Here is a 16358-nt window from a genome sequence, read left to right as displayed (position 1 = left end):
GCGACAAGGAGACCCACGAGACTTTAAACTAGAAAGTCACCTGACTCGGTAAAAAGGTGAAAAATGTTAACACAGACAGACTCACTAATTATTCTTGGTGGGGCATCATCAAAAGCGTCTTCGAGATCATTTTAACAAGGGATACGTATGCAATTATGTTGAGTAAGTCACACATACATGTGGGTGGGATAAAACTATGGGCTTCAGATAAAACTCCCAGTAACAACGTCACCACAGGTCCTAGAAAAATACTACATTTCAAACAACTTATATAGGAGCAAAGATGGTGACTCAAAGTGGCTCCAGCGACATCTGATGACACTGATGTCAAAGGTTCCTGTAAAAAGTTTAAATTATTTCAGGAAACACGAGAGTGAAAAACAAAACGACTATTTAAAGTCAACATATTACTTTACAGACATTATTTTAAACATACATGTGTAGCTAATCTATTAAAACAAACAGTACGAAAAAATATTTAATTATCTGCATTTCTAAAACAAGGTATAAGTATGAAAAACTTAGTTTTCCAATTATTTCACTGGGAAATTACGGGACAGTCTTACAACTGGGGTCAGTGTATGGCCCTGCAAAGCCTAAAACATGCACGACCTGGAGCTTTAAGAAAAAGTTTGCCTGTTTTAGAGTAAAGCAACAAAGGCAAAATATTGCAATGATGCCATCGTGAATATTTACCTTAACATACTGTTTTGATTTCAGCACATCCAGAAGGTCTCTAACTGGAGCTGAAAGTATGAACTCAGCAGCTATTTCCAGGTCCTAGGATCACAGTTACAAAGAAACATCTTTAAGGTTGTTGTTTTTTAAAAAAACAAACATAAGAGAATAATGATTAACCCGGGTCGCTAACGCACCTTTCTCAACATCTTAGCGAAGCCCAGTGCTTTGGAGGCCCTTTCTCTGGCTTCGTGGAAGAGTTCCTTCAGAGCACGGCTGATCTCTATAACAGACCTCCTGCACGGGGATGGAGAGCCAGTCAGAAGACAGTAGGGTGTACGAAGACATACGTAATAATAAAGATGAAGCAAATTCCACACCACATGAATAAAGACTGAAGATTTTATGAACGGGAGCAAGCAATTGTTGAGAACATATTGGAAATATTCAGGTTTGCTCCCACCAGTTTTCCAGAAAGTGCGAGTATTCTCTAAATACGTAGGGCACATGTAATCATTTTCAGATGACAGTAAGCTTAATTTTCTAAAGATTGGCTGGAGTATGAAATAAGTTCTTGACTCCCAGCTTATAATCTAACTAAAAAGGTATACATCCCATGGTGGGCAGGTCAGTGTTTAACAACTGGTTCTGCCAAAAGCACTGTCTTACGTGGTATCTGCCGATTTTCATGGTGTCAATACTGCCATTCTAGCTGATTTCAAGCTACCGGGATGACATCCCTGAGCGATGACTTGGGAAGGGCTGGGGACAATCGCGCACTGGCTCTCTGGGGCCAGGACGGGCCAGCCCTAGCACACCACTGCACATGACGCCACTTCTTAGATCCAACCCTAGTAAACACTCAGAGCGTCCAAAGAGCCACTCTCTAGTTCACCATCTTGGTTCTTGAATTCCCGTTTTTATTTTGAATACATCGCATTAGCTCTTAGAACTATAAGGCCTACAAACTGATTCATTCCATTTCTTAGCTTTCGATATTTTTCCAGGTGAGAATCTATGTGGTAGCTACTTTCTTTAACTGCGGCATAAAGACATCCCAGGTGTTCTGAAATCCAAAATGGTTTTCATCACACTTTGGATGGCGAGGGAAAACACTGCAGTGCTAGAGAAGTCAGTTTCACCTGAGCACTTCCTGAGGCTGAATCGCATGCTGCTGCTAATAACTGGCCACAAAATGGCTATGTGACTGATAGATATGCCGTAAAAACAGCAACTTTACATGGTTCAACCTAAATACTATTTGCACAGTTGGAGGAAATACAATAGATGAGTAAGCAGTGGTTTTATGTACTTGGGTTTAAAGTTCAACAGAAGGGATAAGCTAAGCATAAAAACCATAAAAATGTAGCAAATGTCAACGGTATTGATGGACTGCCACAGGGGTTTTAAAGGACAGAAACAATTACTTAAAAACATTCCAGAACATGTGGATGAATTTCGACTCTACTCATTTTAGTCTCTTTCTCGAAGGACACTATTTTTATTAGATTTAATAAATTCTAAGTTCAATTGCAAAGAAAACTTCACATAAAACCATAACTAAGATACCAAATGAAAATACAGAAATAAATCCCTTTACGTCTACTACTCAAGTTCGTCAAGTACAACACAATTTGGTTTCAATAAGATTGATTTCAGGCTTATTACTAAGAGCCGAACTTCATAAAATAAGAAATGGGAGAGAAAAGAAAATGCAATTTGAACCTTATTTCATCTGAAGCACTACTGTCGTCAGCACTGGTCCAAAACTCAGCACAGCTCTCCTGAAGGCCAAACTCTAAAAAGCTTCCTGTGGACTTCAGCAGCATTCCTGCAATATCACTGAGGGAACAAAAAGAGCAAAAGTGAACCAAATGAAAAAAACGTCCTCACTCATTCTCCTTTTTGAATGAGAAACTAAACGGTTCAGCTATTGTTTCAATAGTTAAAGAAAAATGTGAGAATTTTTTCCTTTTAATATAAAATCAGGATTAATGTAAAAAAGTGGAAATCTCTTTGGACATGGATCTACCTTTGTTCTATTACTACAGTTTTTCATTACAAACTTCAAAATCTTAAATTACATTCATAGTAGCTAAGTAATTATTACACAAATGTTATTTTCATCTTAAAGAAATGTTCAAATGATATAAAATGGCCTTACATACATATCTATGACACGATTCTTTTAAAGCTTAATAAACTAAATAACATTAGAAAACAAAGTGAGTTCCTCTGAAATTTTTAAAAATTTCCCTCACGATTAGCTTTTCATGGTCATTAACTATGAAACACTCTATACAGCGGGTGCTTCCTGTTGAGTATACAATCTACATAGCAGGGTTAAAATGGAAACCCCCGCGTAGAAACTAAATCTACGTGAGTGCTGTAAAAATTCAATGGCAGCGTGACCTCTACGATGTTCGAGGAAAAGAGGCTTATGACCTAGTGGAAGAAGGCGGGTCAGTACATACAACCAACGCCAGACGTGGTTGCAATGGGCCTTGAGGGCCATGCAGAATTACAACAAGTAGAACAACAGTGGGAAGAGGGGCTCTGTCAGGAAGAGAATGGAGGAGGGGGAAGGAAAGTCCAGGAAGAATAGAGATGATCAAAGGGCACACAGACGTGTAAGCAAGGGCCATGGCTGTGCAAAGAAACTGCTTTCTGAAAGGAGCAGAGGGCAGAGAAGGCAGGACAGCCAACGGGGCAGCCCCGGGGAAGGCCCTGGATGTCATGTAAGCGTCTGACCGTCTCTCCGTAAGCAGAGGGTGGGCTTCAACAACATCTGAGTGGGAAAGTGACCTGATTAGAAACAGGCATTTAGGACAGCTGCATACAAGGATATCCAGGATGGGTTTGTTCAACGGATATTGAGTATCTGTTATGTACTAGGTAGCAGTGAACAAAAGAGATACAGTCTCTCCACTGAATGGAGAATAAAAACAATAAAATAAACAGGAAAATGTATAGGATTTCAGACGTTGCTAAGTGCTATGGAGAGAAATACAATAGGGAAGAAAACTAAGGAGTGCTTGCAAGCAGTAGGAATCCCAGCTTTAAATACGGAGAAGGTAACATTTGGTGAAAGATCTGAAGGAAGTCGGGAAATGAGTCGTGAGAATAGCCGAGGAGGAGAGTCCACATAGAGGGCCCAGCAAGTACAAAGCCGTGAGGCAGGGGCACGGAGCCGGCCCGGCCTGTGGGAAGCAGTGAGCAAACCAGTGTGGGGACAAAGCCTTGGTGACAGGTCGGACTGCACAAGGCCTCACGCACCATGGCTGAGGTGCTCGCTCTCACTTTCACTGAGCAAGAAGGGGAGCCAGTGGCATACTCGGAGCAGACAAGAAAATGGTCTGACGTACATTTTAACAAGATCACTCTGGCTGTGGTGCTGAGAATAAGCTACAGGGGTGAAGGGCAGGAGCAGAGACAGTCACAGCAACAATACAAGTAAGAAATCACAGAGTAGGGACAGCGGCAGTGTGGAGTGATGAACGGAGGTGAGATTCTGGGTCTATCCTGAAGGGACAGCCCAATGGGTTACAGGTAGTATGTGAGAGTGAAAGAAGTCAGGTGAATTACAGCAGGCAGTGCGCCTGGGAGAACCAGCCACGAATGGCACGGTATGTAAAATTCAAAGAAGTAAAAGATCAAAACAAGAAGACTGACAGGAGGACTAAGGGTACCGAGAAATTATGTAACATGAATTGGCAGTGAAACCAAACAGCAACCTTTCTAAAACATGTCTTCCACAAAACCTAACAGCCTGGAATCAGAACACGCAAACAGAGGAAATTATAGGCAAAGCAGAATAATGGGAACTTCAGAGGGGAGAGGTGTTGAAACTGGCAGTGATGCGTGTTTGAATAAGGCCGACTGTGGGACCGACCTGAAGAGGAAAGCAGTCCAGTCAGACTGGGAATCAGGCCTGAAGGATGGGGAGAGCTCGGAGACATGAGCAAGTTCACTGCTCACACAAAACAAAGGCAGAAAAGACATTTTTAAAACTGATGGTTAGGGAAGAAAAGTGGGCAAGATTCTGAGATTCTGAGCACGGCACAGAGCTGGGTGGGGTTGAGAACAATGAGCTCCTGGGGTTAGGGGGCTGCTCTGTGTGAACGTGGGAGTCCCAAAGAATGCCCCCGGGGAGGAGGAAAAGACGGGCTGGGTACGCAAGACCTCATAAAGAGGAGACAAGAGGAGGCCGTGCGAGAAACCAGCACCACAGACGGCAGCAGGGTCTGGGCCCGGAGAGGGCTGCTCCCCCACTGTGACCCCAGCAAAGACCACTGAAATGCGCCCTAATTCAACATCAGAGGCCCTGAACCCTTTCTAGAACAAACAGACCAGTGACCGCACGCCCCCCATTAGGGTTCTCCTGTTTACATTTCTAACTTTTCACCACACATAGACCGCGTTTACAGAGAGATTCTGTAATCAGTGTGACACTCCCCAAGTCGCATCCATGAAAATACCTCCTCCTTGGATTCCGAATGTCTGCACCAAGAGTGACGCACACAGGTCTACAGACCCGCTCTGTTCTTCAGGGGCCTGAGACTCTCCTGCTTTGTATGTACAACCCAGAGGGTTTACTCTAAGGCACAATTTCTCAGCTGCAAAGCTCACACTTGGGGTGGATAATTTTTTTTGGGGGGCCACCTTGTGCATTGCAGGAAGTTTTGCAGCATTCTTGGCCTGGACTCAGAAGGAGTACGTCCCAGTCATTACAATCAATACTGCTTCCAGACATTGCCCACTGTCCCGGGGGGCAAATCGCCCTGGTTGAGAGCCACTGTCTAAGGGTAACAAAACCTGGGAGAGGGGCACGCAGCCAGTATGAATGGCTGCCATTTTCACGTAACTCAGCATTGAAGTGTGTAGAAGAGAATTGTGAGCGTGCTGAGGACAGGGTGAGACAGGCAGACAGGCCTGCTCAGAAGCGCAGGATTCCTACCAGAAAAGTTTGCCAGCCTGTGCTTCTCCTCCCCGGATGTAATGCGTTATTTCTTTGGTGAAATTCCATTCTTCTTCTAACAGATTTTTTAAACTGTGGGATGCCTGAGGCAGCTGCTGTAGCATTTGGATCCAGCTCCTCATGTAATCGAAATAGACCTTAAAAGACAAAAACGTAAAGGGTCATATTTGAGAACAGAATTCAGAAACTCACAGTACTCACCTCTGTCGACAAGAAAGCTCTAAGTCAGAGGGACCAGGTGAGAAGGCTGGCTGAGGCTTGCGGCTCTGGGACAGCAGGTTGCCACCATTAACTGATGACTAAGGGAGCATTTTCTTCAGTTGTGTAACTCAGCTCCTTGGCTATGTAATATGTTACTCACAACCCCTTCAAATGACTAAGAAAATAACTGAAATGTTCACAATGTATAGAAATGTACAATGAAGTCTTACAAAATCAAAATAAGAGCACTCAGAAATTGTCATTACTAATATATTGCAAACATTATTCCTTTATGAGGTTGGGATCTTTATTTGTTTAATTTCTTACATTAACTAGACAGTATCCTAAGAGTTGAGAGGAGGAAATGAGCACACTTGTCACCATCCCTTCCTGACATCGAGATTTTTGTGATCTAATTTCTTCAAGGTTTATGACACACAAATTATGACCTGTCACCAAAATACCCCATTATTCTGAAGTGGGGTTTATGCTGTGGGGACAGAGCCCCAGAGAGTGGTTTACAGGCTCTCGGCCTCATGTGGAGGGGTGCTGGCTCGGGTAGTAGATGGCCGTCGGCTGTGGCCAGTTAGCCAATTGGCCGCTAATATAACTGCTGCGGCTACGGAGGAGAGCCGAGGAAAGCGGAGGAGAGTCGAGGAGAGTGGAAGAGAGTCATCGGTCGGTTGGCAGAAAAACGGACAGCAGGTGGCACGTCCAGTGAACCCAGCCTCCAGTGAGACTATAGTGGTATGACTCCCCTACATATGGCTCCGTGGGTGTTCCTTTTTGGCCTCACCATACCCTGCGTTCTTGTGTGGGGAGCGGGAGCAGAGACCCCGCAGGCCACCTCGCACGACAAATGGCGCAGCGAGCAGGGTCTCCCGCATGACAAATGGCACAGCGAGCAGGGTCTACCACATGACATACGCCTACCACAAGCCCTATTCCAACAGCTTTACCATTCCTAAATTCTTATTTTGATTTACCTGTTGCTTTTGCAGGGTTTTACTATCAAGTAGTTTTTCTCAAGACGGGTTCACGAGGGCTGCACTGCAACACACCACTGTCTATGGATTCTTTTAGCGACAGGGCGGGGTATGAAGTATTTGAGTTACACATTCGCTCCCGTGGAACTTCTAAGACACCACCCGACAGCCTCCTAACGCTGTGTGTTGTGTTATGTTAGTATGAGGAAACCTGATGCCAGGCTAACGTCCCAACTGTCAGCACCTCCCCACGCCCTGAAGGTGACTTGCTGTCCCTGCTGAGATGTTTACACGACTCTTTCTCTAGTTCTGCATTTCAGTCCTTCACCCGGATACATCTTCAGGTTCACTGGGACAAATGTTTTCTGAGATCCAGTGACAACTTTCCGCTGGCCAAGTTTGGGTCTTTTCTTCATTTCAAGACAACTGGCTTCTGTTGTGTCTTCGGATGCTCTGCGTTCTCCCCACCCAGGCTGTGCAGTATCCACGTCCCATCCTCAGTCCACTGCGAACACAGCTGTGTGTGTGGAACCTACCACCATCCCATCCAGATGAGTAGGAGTCATGAGTCCACACCAGGCCCAGGACGTCCCCTCTGCTTCCTGAGGTGCTCCGTCACCTGCTTGGCTGCCCTGCAAGCTGGCTGTCTGAGGCCTGCACAGCCCTCAGACAACTCCCTGCCAGCCCTCTCAAGGGACAACTGTCTTACTGTGTCTCCCAGGGGCTGCACACTCAGCACCCTCATGCTCCCCACTGCTAACTGCCAAACCACTACTCTTACAGTCAGTCCTATTAGAAACAGAACAAATACTCTGCCCCTTTAAGATTATGTCATCAGATATACCATCGACCCCCCTCTTTATACTGTCACTACTGATTCTCAGCTACTCATCATCATTCCTCACAGCCAGCCTCGCACTTAAGCCTCGTCTCCATCCCCGGCTCGGCCGCCATGCTGTGTGACTTGACGTCAAGAGGACGACACCCCAGCCCCCTGTCACCACTTCCATCCCGTTCCCTACTGCCTGCGTTTCCAACCACCTCTTCTCCACTCTGACAAGGTTCCAACCCCGATCTTGTCGTTACCAAACGTGCTCGAAGCCCAAAACCACCAGCTCAAACGCACTGATGCGAATGCCTGCTGGCCTCCTTCCGGGTACTTGTTCCCCCGCCACCACTGCAGCCCACCGGTTCCTCTGCTTCCTGTAATTCACTGCTCTCTTCCTTTGCTCCCTTCCTTCCGTAGTCAGGTTAGAATCCATGCGTTTACCCGTCCAGCAGCACTGCTGTCAGTATGCGACGCGGCTCCGCCACCATCTTACACCCCGCCACCCCTCACTGCCGGTCATCTCACCGCCTGTCAAACCCCAAAGCTAGACAAGCCCCACTATGCCACCCCCAAGCCCACACTCAGAAGCCGAGGGCCACGCGAGTCACGACAGGGAGACACAATGTACACAATCATAACCACCGATCACACGGCATACAACATTTCTAGTCGTATTTCTATTTCCACTAACTCATTTTCCTTCTCTCTACAACCAAGTCTGAAACGTCTCTATTTTCCTCAAACGGCCAACACCCACCCTACCTCATTCTCCGATGAGCTCTCGTCACACGCAAAATATATGAAAGCCATTAGCTATAAACCTCTCATCCTCCTGATAGCAAACTGCAAGCGTACCTACTGTTACCTCCCACCTTTCCCTCATCCCCGAGGGCAGCCAGCCGCCCTGCTAACCCAACACCTGTGCTTTGACACCAGCTGCCCATGACGGCCGAGGAGCCTCACGCCATCCATTTCCCCTTGTCGCTCATGGACATACGTATCATCTTCTTCAGTTTCTTTCCCTTAACAACATCAATCCCAAAGCCTTCCAAATGGTCTCTGGTATCTTCACTTTAAGAAACCCTCACTGGACCCACAATCCTCACTATTCACCTGGCTGCACGGGCCGAGCACCCCGCACTCACTCTCGGTGCCTCCCCCATATCCAGGCCTGCCAATTTCACTTCCCAAGTTTCTTTTGAATCCTGACACTTCTTTCTCAGTGTATATTATACCCTCTACTTCCTGACCAGCAGGAGCGCCGCTGGGAGAGCCTCGACCTGGTCTTCCCACACCTGCTCAGGTCCCTCCATCTGACCCTGGCACGGCAGCCACATCCCTTCCCAATGCTTTCGTGGGAACCTTCCTTGCAAAGCTGCTTCTCACCACAGACACCCCTTCTCTGTCAGAAAAGTGTTTATATCAATCTCTCACTTCTCTTCTTTAAAGTAAAAAGTGAAGAGGCTTAAAGATATTCTAATAAATATCACCCAGCATGAACAAATGTTAACACTCTGTCATATTTACTTTGGATATTTTTTCAATAAGAAATAATACATCACAAAGTTAACTTCTCCTTTGCTTCTTTCTTCACTTCTGTCTCTTTCCTCCCTCCTCAGAGGCAACAATTATCATTTAGTTTGTCTCCTTCTAGTTCATATGCTTTTTAAAAATCATCCGTTATTATATAAATTACAGTACGTAGTACGATTTTGCTAAGTTTTCAATTTCTTCCATATTTGGGACTGTGACATACATACCGACGTCCAGATGAACTGAGCACCTTCCTCAGAGAAGCCTTTCCTAACCTCCATGTGAACTCCAATCACACCGCCCGCGCCCCTGAAAGACCTGAGCCTGTCCTCTGCAGCCTTTTCCATCGTTTCAATATTATGTTCATACGATGATTTAATAACCATTTTCCTGTCATTCTTAATCTCCACGAGGGAGTTCACGCTCCCACACTGAATCTTTAGTACCTGGCACGACGCCGGCCCAGTCCACAGCAGACACCCAGTAATGTAACACCCAACAACGTCTGCAGGATGGAAAATGCAATCTTTTCTGCTCCCTTGGCCTTTAGTCTTCTACAGGAACACTAATTGTGCATGTCTGCGCTCTCCCTTGTGTGTCTTCTACAAATGTCACATCTTGTTCAGCATTTTCATATTTTCATTCCTTTTAAATTATTTTTATATGGTTCCTTAAATCTGCCTACCACATGTTCCTCCATCATATATTATGTTTATTGTTTCAGATATTTCTAATGCCAGGGCCAGGCAAATGAGCTAAGATGGTTCACAGCTTCATTTAGGACTGGCTGCCTCAAACAAATGCTCACCAAGTTATTTCCTTGGACCTGCAGGCATACATTTTCTGGTCAGAATGGTGCTGGAGCACAGAGTAAGGAAGGACCCTAAGTCACATTTGTTCTGTATCAGAACTCGCTAATCACTGCTGCCCCTCCCCCTTTAACCTACCCGGGTCTTATATTAATTTTTGCTCCAAAAGATGCATTAGGGCTTATGTTCAGGGGATGTCATCCTGAAAAATCATGCTCAAGCTTAGTTTCCGGTGAGGTCTTTTTTTCGGGGAAACACAGTAACCCTTATTCAGCAGTCTTCCTGCCAACAGGGTAACTTGCAGACAACATGAGGGTCTCTCCCTCAGCTCCTTCTGTCTTGCAGATGTGCCACCTACAATAGCACCTGCTTCACTTCTGATTGGTCGGTCACACCCTATGTATCACAACTCATTAACCACTGGCTGGGCTCTCCACACCTAAAGTGAAATATATGCAGAGCTATATACACCCTCATTTTAGTCTAAATTGTAAAGCAAATAATTGTAATAGCCTTTTTTTGCACCTAGATATTGTGGCCAATTTCCTCTTTTACTGACCATGACACCTTTTTCTTTACCTTCCATTCCCTTTGCTGCCTTTGGCGGGGAAGGTGCAGTAAGCGCGAGGCCACACTGTCCTGACGCAAACATTAATTTTGTTTGGGCTGCCCCAGCTCTCCGAACAAGCCCCTGCACTTATCCGTCTAGCACATTTTGGGGCACAATTTTAAAACCATTGATAATTTCTAGTTCTACATCTGTGAAATTAAGGAGATAAACTAAGGAAAATTATGCCTCAAACAGATCATTAGTAGCAAAGCCAAAACTAAATCCTAAGCATTTCTAGCTTGAACTAGCTGTGAATTTTGGTAATTCACTTAACCTAAGCTTCAATTATCTCACACGTACACCAGGTCACAGAAACGCCATGACCTGGAAGGCACAGTTCACCTGCCTAATTCTTACCCTTTCCTGCCTCAGTGATTACCTAATGTGTGGTGTGGGCCTCTGTATGGCCATCAAAGACAGCGTGGAAAGCAAAGCACTTTTTCTTTTTAAACTTCTGGTTTAGTCATCCATAGAGAGAAACAAAAATAATTTGCTTGCTGCTTTTTACCATAACTTTTCAATGACAGAGACTTTTCTCACATAAGAAATACATAATATTTTAAAACGTAGCCACATTTTACACTTTCTAGTCTTTTATGTAGTCTCCCAAACAATGAGGAAATAATATCAAACTCAAATTTATCTCTCATAATATGCTAGATATGATAAGCTCCCTTCCCACTGACGTCCTTCTTTCTATCCTTCCACTACGAGGCTGCAAAGCTACATACTTGAATGCCCAGACTCCACCACAGATAAGAAACCACGCATCACGTCTGGTCAGTAAGATGGAGGGGAAGCTGCTGGGTGGGGCTTCCAGGAGAGCTCTCGCTGTTCTGGACTGAGCCAGCAGCATGCTTTTCCACCTCTGCCCTTCTCTTTTCTTCGCACCTAGAAAGTGGGGGTGGTATGTGGATATGCTAAGCCATCCTGAGGTAGGATAGTGAGACGTCAAGCAAGGATGAAAGCATTCCAAAAACAATGTACCCACCAGTGTTGCTGTTGTCTCTGCCATTTCATCCACCTGCCACATTATGTAATCATCTGTGCACCTACTCTAATGAATCCAGCATGCATTTACTACTATACATTAACACTCTACCAGACACTACAGAACACAAAGGAACTTTAAGTCATAGCCCAGCTTATAAAGCTTTCAGTCTAATGAGGGAAACCTGAGGAGAGAGAAGTGGTTTTATCATTAAGTAGAAGGAGTAAGTTCTAATTATAACTGCTATGAGAGTTCAGAGGTTTAGATAAAGCACACTAAAGGTTAAAACTTTGAAATAAAGCTTTACAGAGAAAAATAAAACTTGATAGGAAGTCTTAAATGGGCAGATAAGGAGAAGGGACTTTTTGAGCAGGAAGGAATAATATGAACAAAAGGACAGAGGTTAGAAAGCACAGGTTAAGTGCAGTGCATGTGAGAAGACGGGGTGGGGGGGCAGGAGTCCTTCAGGGAAGAAACAGAAATACATACAAGTCTGCTCCTGCCAGATCACATTATTTACAATTCCTCGAACGTGCCAGGTTCCTCACGTAACTCGGCTCACCGTTAAGCTTCAGCTTGCTCACCACTAAGACGGTCCTGGAAGTCCCCAGGCTGGCTTAGGCGACCCCTCTCTGAGCCTTCGCTGCATCGCAGATGAGTTTTAAGTCAGCACCTACCACTCAGGGCGGAATATCATCTATGCTCAGCTGTCACCAGACTGAGTGTCTCAGTGCTCATCTCGGTATTCCCAGAGCTGTGCAAGGTCCCTAGTGCGTCCCAAGTATCACAAACATGGCTGCTGGCAGATGGCTCGATAAAACAGAAGCAGACTGCGATTCTGTTTGGGGGCCATTGTGCTAACAGGTTAGAGACCCCCCCACCCTCCCACACGCACACGCACGCGCACGCTGTGCTCACCATCAGCATCTTATGCAGGTCCTCCTCGAAGGCATCGATGTTGCAGTCCGCCTTCTCCAGGCCATCCAGGACCTTGTGCAGCATGAACTGGTAGTACTGTTTCATTAAGAGGCCACCCTTGAGCACCTCTTTACACTCTCTGACCAGCTGCAAGAGAACAGCCGCAAGTTCTGTCATTTCACACATTCTGACCAGATGATGTGTCAGTTTTCACACATTTCCCACTTAAATCCTCAAAACACTTAGAAAGGGAACCTTGCCTCTGAATAACCTAAGCTATTTTCCAGATTCTTTCAGTTCACCTTACATGGCTATTTTAGTAGTCTCAAGAAAAGAACAAAGTAGTGAAAATGAAAGCAGTTAGCATTACAGCATGAACACACAAAGAAAATGTCACACCGACAAAAACTAATTTGCTAAACTATATTCTCCTACAAATAAATTCATATAGAAAATAACTTCTGCAGAAAAAGATCTATTTTTCTACTAGTTTCATTCTAAGACAAGGTATGCGAGAGACAAACCTCATGAAACCGGTCATTTGTAACGAAAATCATAATGAAGATTCAAATAAACGTAGACACCACAGAACATGGTGGCCTTTGTAACCATTTAGCACAGTTCAGCTACTGTGATTTGTGGCTTTTACCATCAAAAACTTCTAGTAGTAATCACAAAAACACACAAAACTAAATTAATCTGATGAAATTAGATGGAAGTCAAGGGGGAAAAAAAAAAAGACAAAGATGAGTGAAACTGCACCACGCAGGCCCAGAAGGCGATGCCAGGAAGGAGGGGAGGAGACGGAAACGAGAGGAGCGGTGAAGCCCCCTTCCCATCAGTAATATGCTGGCACATGTGTCCTCAGCATTCTGAGCACATTAGTTTCAATATGAGCCGAGACACAAAAGGAACCTCAGTGCTGCGTGGGAAAGTGACCTGGGACAAACTCTCCAGGACCTAAAAACGCCTGATTCAGGAATCCACTCTTATGTTTTATACCAAGAAATCATCAGAGATGATGACTAAATATTATACACAAATATATCACAATATTACTCAAAACGGCAATGGGTATTAAATAAATTATGACATAAATATAGTAGAGCATTATTGTAGCCATTTAAAATCTTGTTTTTGAAAAATATTAAAAGGTAAAAAGTCACATATATATTTTTGAACTTGTTTGTGTAGGAAATATGTATGCACAGAAAAAACGAATGGAAATACACCAAAATGTTACCGTGGTTATCTTTGAGCGGCAAGATAATAAGATAACTTACGTTTTTGTATCATTTTTCTGTACCTTCCAAATTTTCTAAAATAAACAAGCATTGCTTTTACAAACGGAAGTTCCCCTTTAAAATGTTTGAAAAATAATTACCATGATAAGACAGCAAAAGCTAGAGTTAACTATATTAAAAAGTGTTCTGTTCAGATTATATGGACATAAATTTCTATGTTAAAGATGTCACTTACAGGCTTACAACTGAATCTTTGAATGCATTTAGGCCAAAATTTCTATTTTATTTTTACTCTGGTAATGCTACCTTAATCTAAGCAATGTTTTTTGGTGTGTTTTTTTTAATGTTTTGACATAAATTACTGCTTAATCCTCACAATAGCCCTGTCAGCAAAAAGGAAACGCCACTTTGCCTTACCAGGTTATATTCCTGAAGTCGGGGTTCTGTGGGGAAGGGATGCAAGTATTTGACCAAAACTTCCTAAATTCTCCGGCATAAGGAAGACAAGTGAAGAGCACGGCCAATCACCAGAAGCCAGACAGTGAGAAGGAAGCGGAGGGAACGTGCAGGCAAAGCTCTCGCCGGAAGGTGAAAGGGACACAGGGCCCCCCTCCAGCTCCGACAGGCACCCCACTCGACACCGACAGCGAGCTGACACACAGGTCCTACTGTCCCTGTCCTGCCGCCTGACCTGCCGCAACCTGCCCTCGTACCCTTGGCTCCAGCTTGTCATTCAGGGCCAAGGAGCTCCTGGTCTTTCAATCTCTAGGGCGTGGACATGCACAGTCTACAAAAAACATACCAACTTTTTTCCTTCAAAATCTGAAACGTTTATTTTATATAGTGAATGTCGGTATGTTAATATCATGGAGCATAAATACAAACACATATTCACTCTGCTATTAATAGATACAACCACTCCCAGCCATTCCGTTGTTACCCTGAAGTATCAAGTCCTAGGAAATCCCAGGCAAAATTAATAACAACTAAGAAAGCAGAAGCTGTCACTCTGTTTAAGCTCTACAGTTGCCGCAACAAGCAAAAATTTCAAACCTCCCCTTTGCATACCCCAAAGACATTTATCTGTTTAAATGTAGCTTAAGAGAGCAAAAGAATGAATTTAAAGAACTTAAATTATCTCTTATAAATGAATTTTAAGTTTCTGATCTTTAAAGACTGATAGTAATAGGATATAGGGGGTCATATCCTCACCACACTTTCATATTCTTTTAGAACAAGGAAAGGTTGAATCACAATCTTATCTTTGAGGACTGCATGTAAAGAACATTTAAAATTATCCTAAAAAGAATAGCTTAAAACCACTAACATCCTCATTTTTCACTATTTGCAACAATTAGGAAAAACATCCTGAAAATAAAAATGATGTGCCTATAGAATTATATAATAATTGCTAAATATTTTTAAAGTCTTTGAAACAAACCTGCTTAATACTCAAGAGAGACGGCTCTCCGGCGGGCCTCTGTTCCAATCTCAGCTTCAGACACTCATGGATGACATTCAGAAGAACTCGACAGAGGACCAGGAAGGCAGGTTCGAAGGAGGGTAAATCCATGGCCTTTAGCTCATCCCAAGACACAGTGCTGCACTTCTGCTCCGAGGCACGCGGCGTCCTGGACAGCTGTACATAGTCGGAACCCCACATGGGATCTGGGAATTCAGAAAACTGTAACGAAAATTCAACGAAGGTTAAAAGAGCACACAGGAGAACATCCTAAGGCTGTAGTTATAAACTATTATACTCTAGAATTTGCTGACAGATCTACAAAACTCCTTATTTTACAGGAAAAATAATCTGTAGACTAATTCAACATTTCAACATAGACCCAAAAAGTTCTAGAAGTATTAGAAAGCCGTAAGAGCTAAAACCAAACTGCAATATTTTTATGAAAAAAGTATAGCAGAAAGAGAATCAAGTTCATCTTTTTTCATCATACATTTTTTATTAATACTTAAAATAATTAGAACACTTACCATTAAGGTTATATTAATATATATGAGGTGTGATCACAAAATACAGTGAATGCTTAAATAAAAACAAAATGTATTACAATAAAAGACACATTGCCATTCATCCCCCTCAAAATACTCCCCCTCGCTTCGAACACACTTATCCCATCCTTCTTGCCACTTTCTGAATCAGTTCTGGAAGTCCTCTTTCGTGACTGTCTTTAGTTGCACTGTCATGGCTGCCTCGATGTCCTGAATCAATTCAAAATGTTTACCTTTCATGGTCATTTTGATTTAGGGCAAGAGCCAGAAGTTGCACGGTGCCAGACCTGGTGAATAAGGTGGATGAGGTCACACCATAATGTTTTTATTTGACAGAAATTGCCGTACCAGAAGCGATGTGTGACACGGAGTGTTGTCATAAGGAGGATGAAGTAAAGACACTCACGAAAGGGGACTTCCAGAACGGCTTCAGAAAGTGGCAAGAATGATGGGATAAGCGTGTTTGAAATGAGGGGTAGTATTTTGAGGGGGATTCATGGCAATGTGTCTTTTACTGTAATAAATATTTTTTATTTAAACATTCACTGTATTTTTTATCACACCTCGTAGT

At 43.7% G+C, this 16358-nt stretch overlaps 1 protein-coding gene across 4 annotated transcripts in view; it reads right to left on the bottom strand.

Moving 5' to 3' along the window:
* Nucleotides 1-16358, bottom strand: part of MAP3K4 (mitogen-activated protein kinase kinase kinase 4) — an 84150-nt gene that overhangs the window by 27951 nt on the left and 39841 nt on the right. For all 4 annotated transcript variants that reach the window (XM_074333786.1, XM_074333783.1, XM_074333785.1 and 1 more), the window contains exons 4-9: nucleotides 15219-15461; nucleotides 12534-12680; nucleotides 5636-5793; nucleotides 2404-2520; nucleotides 876-975; nucleotides 697-780 (exon numbers count right to left, since the gene is read on the bottom strand). In XM_074333786.1, coding sequence (XP_074189887.1) covers nucleotides 697-780; nucleotides 876-975; nucleotides 2404-2520; nucleotides 5636-5793; nucleotides 12534-12680; nucleotides 15219-15461 — 849 coding nt within the window. The remainder of the gene's footprint in view (nucleotides 1-696; nucleotides 781-875; nucleotides 976-2403; nucleotides 2521-5635; nucleotides 5794-12533; nucleotides 12681-15218; nucleotides 15462-16358) is intronic.

Source organism: Rhinolophus sinicus, linkage group LG05 (assembly GCF_036562045.2).
Source record: "Rhinolophus sinicus isolate RSC01 linkage group LG05, ASM3656204v1, whole genome shotgun sequence".
Lineage (NCBI taxonomy): Eukaryota > Metazoa > Chordata > Mammalia > Chiroptera > Rhinolophidae > Rhinolophus > Rhinolophus sinicus.
This window is presented reverse-complemented; position numbering and strand designations above follow the sequence as displayed.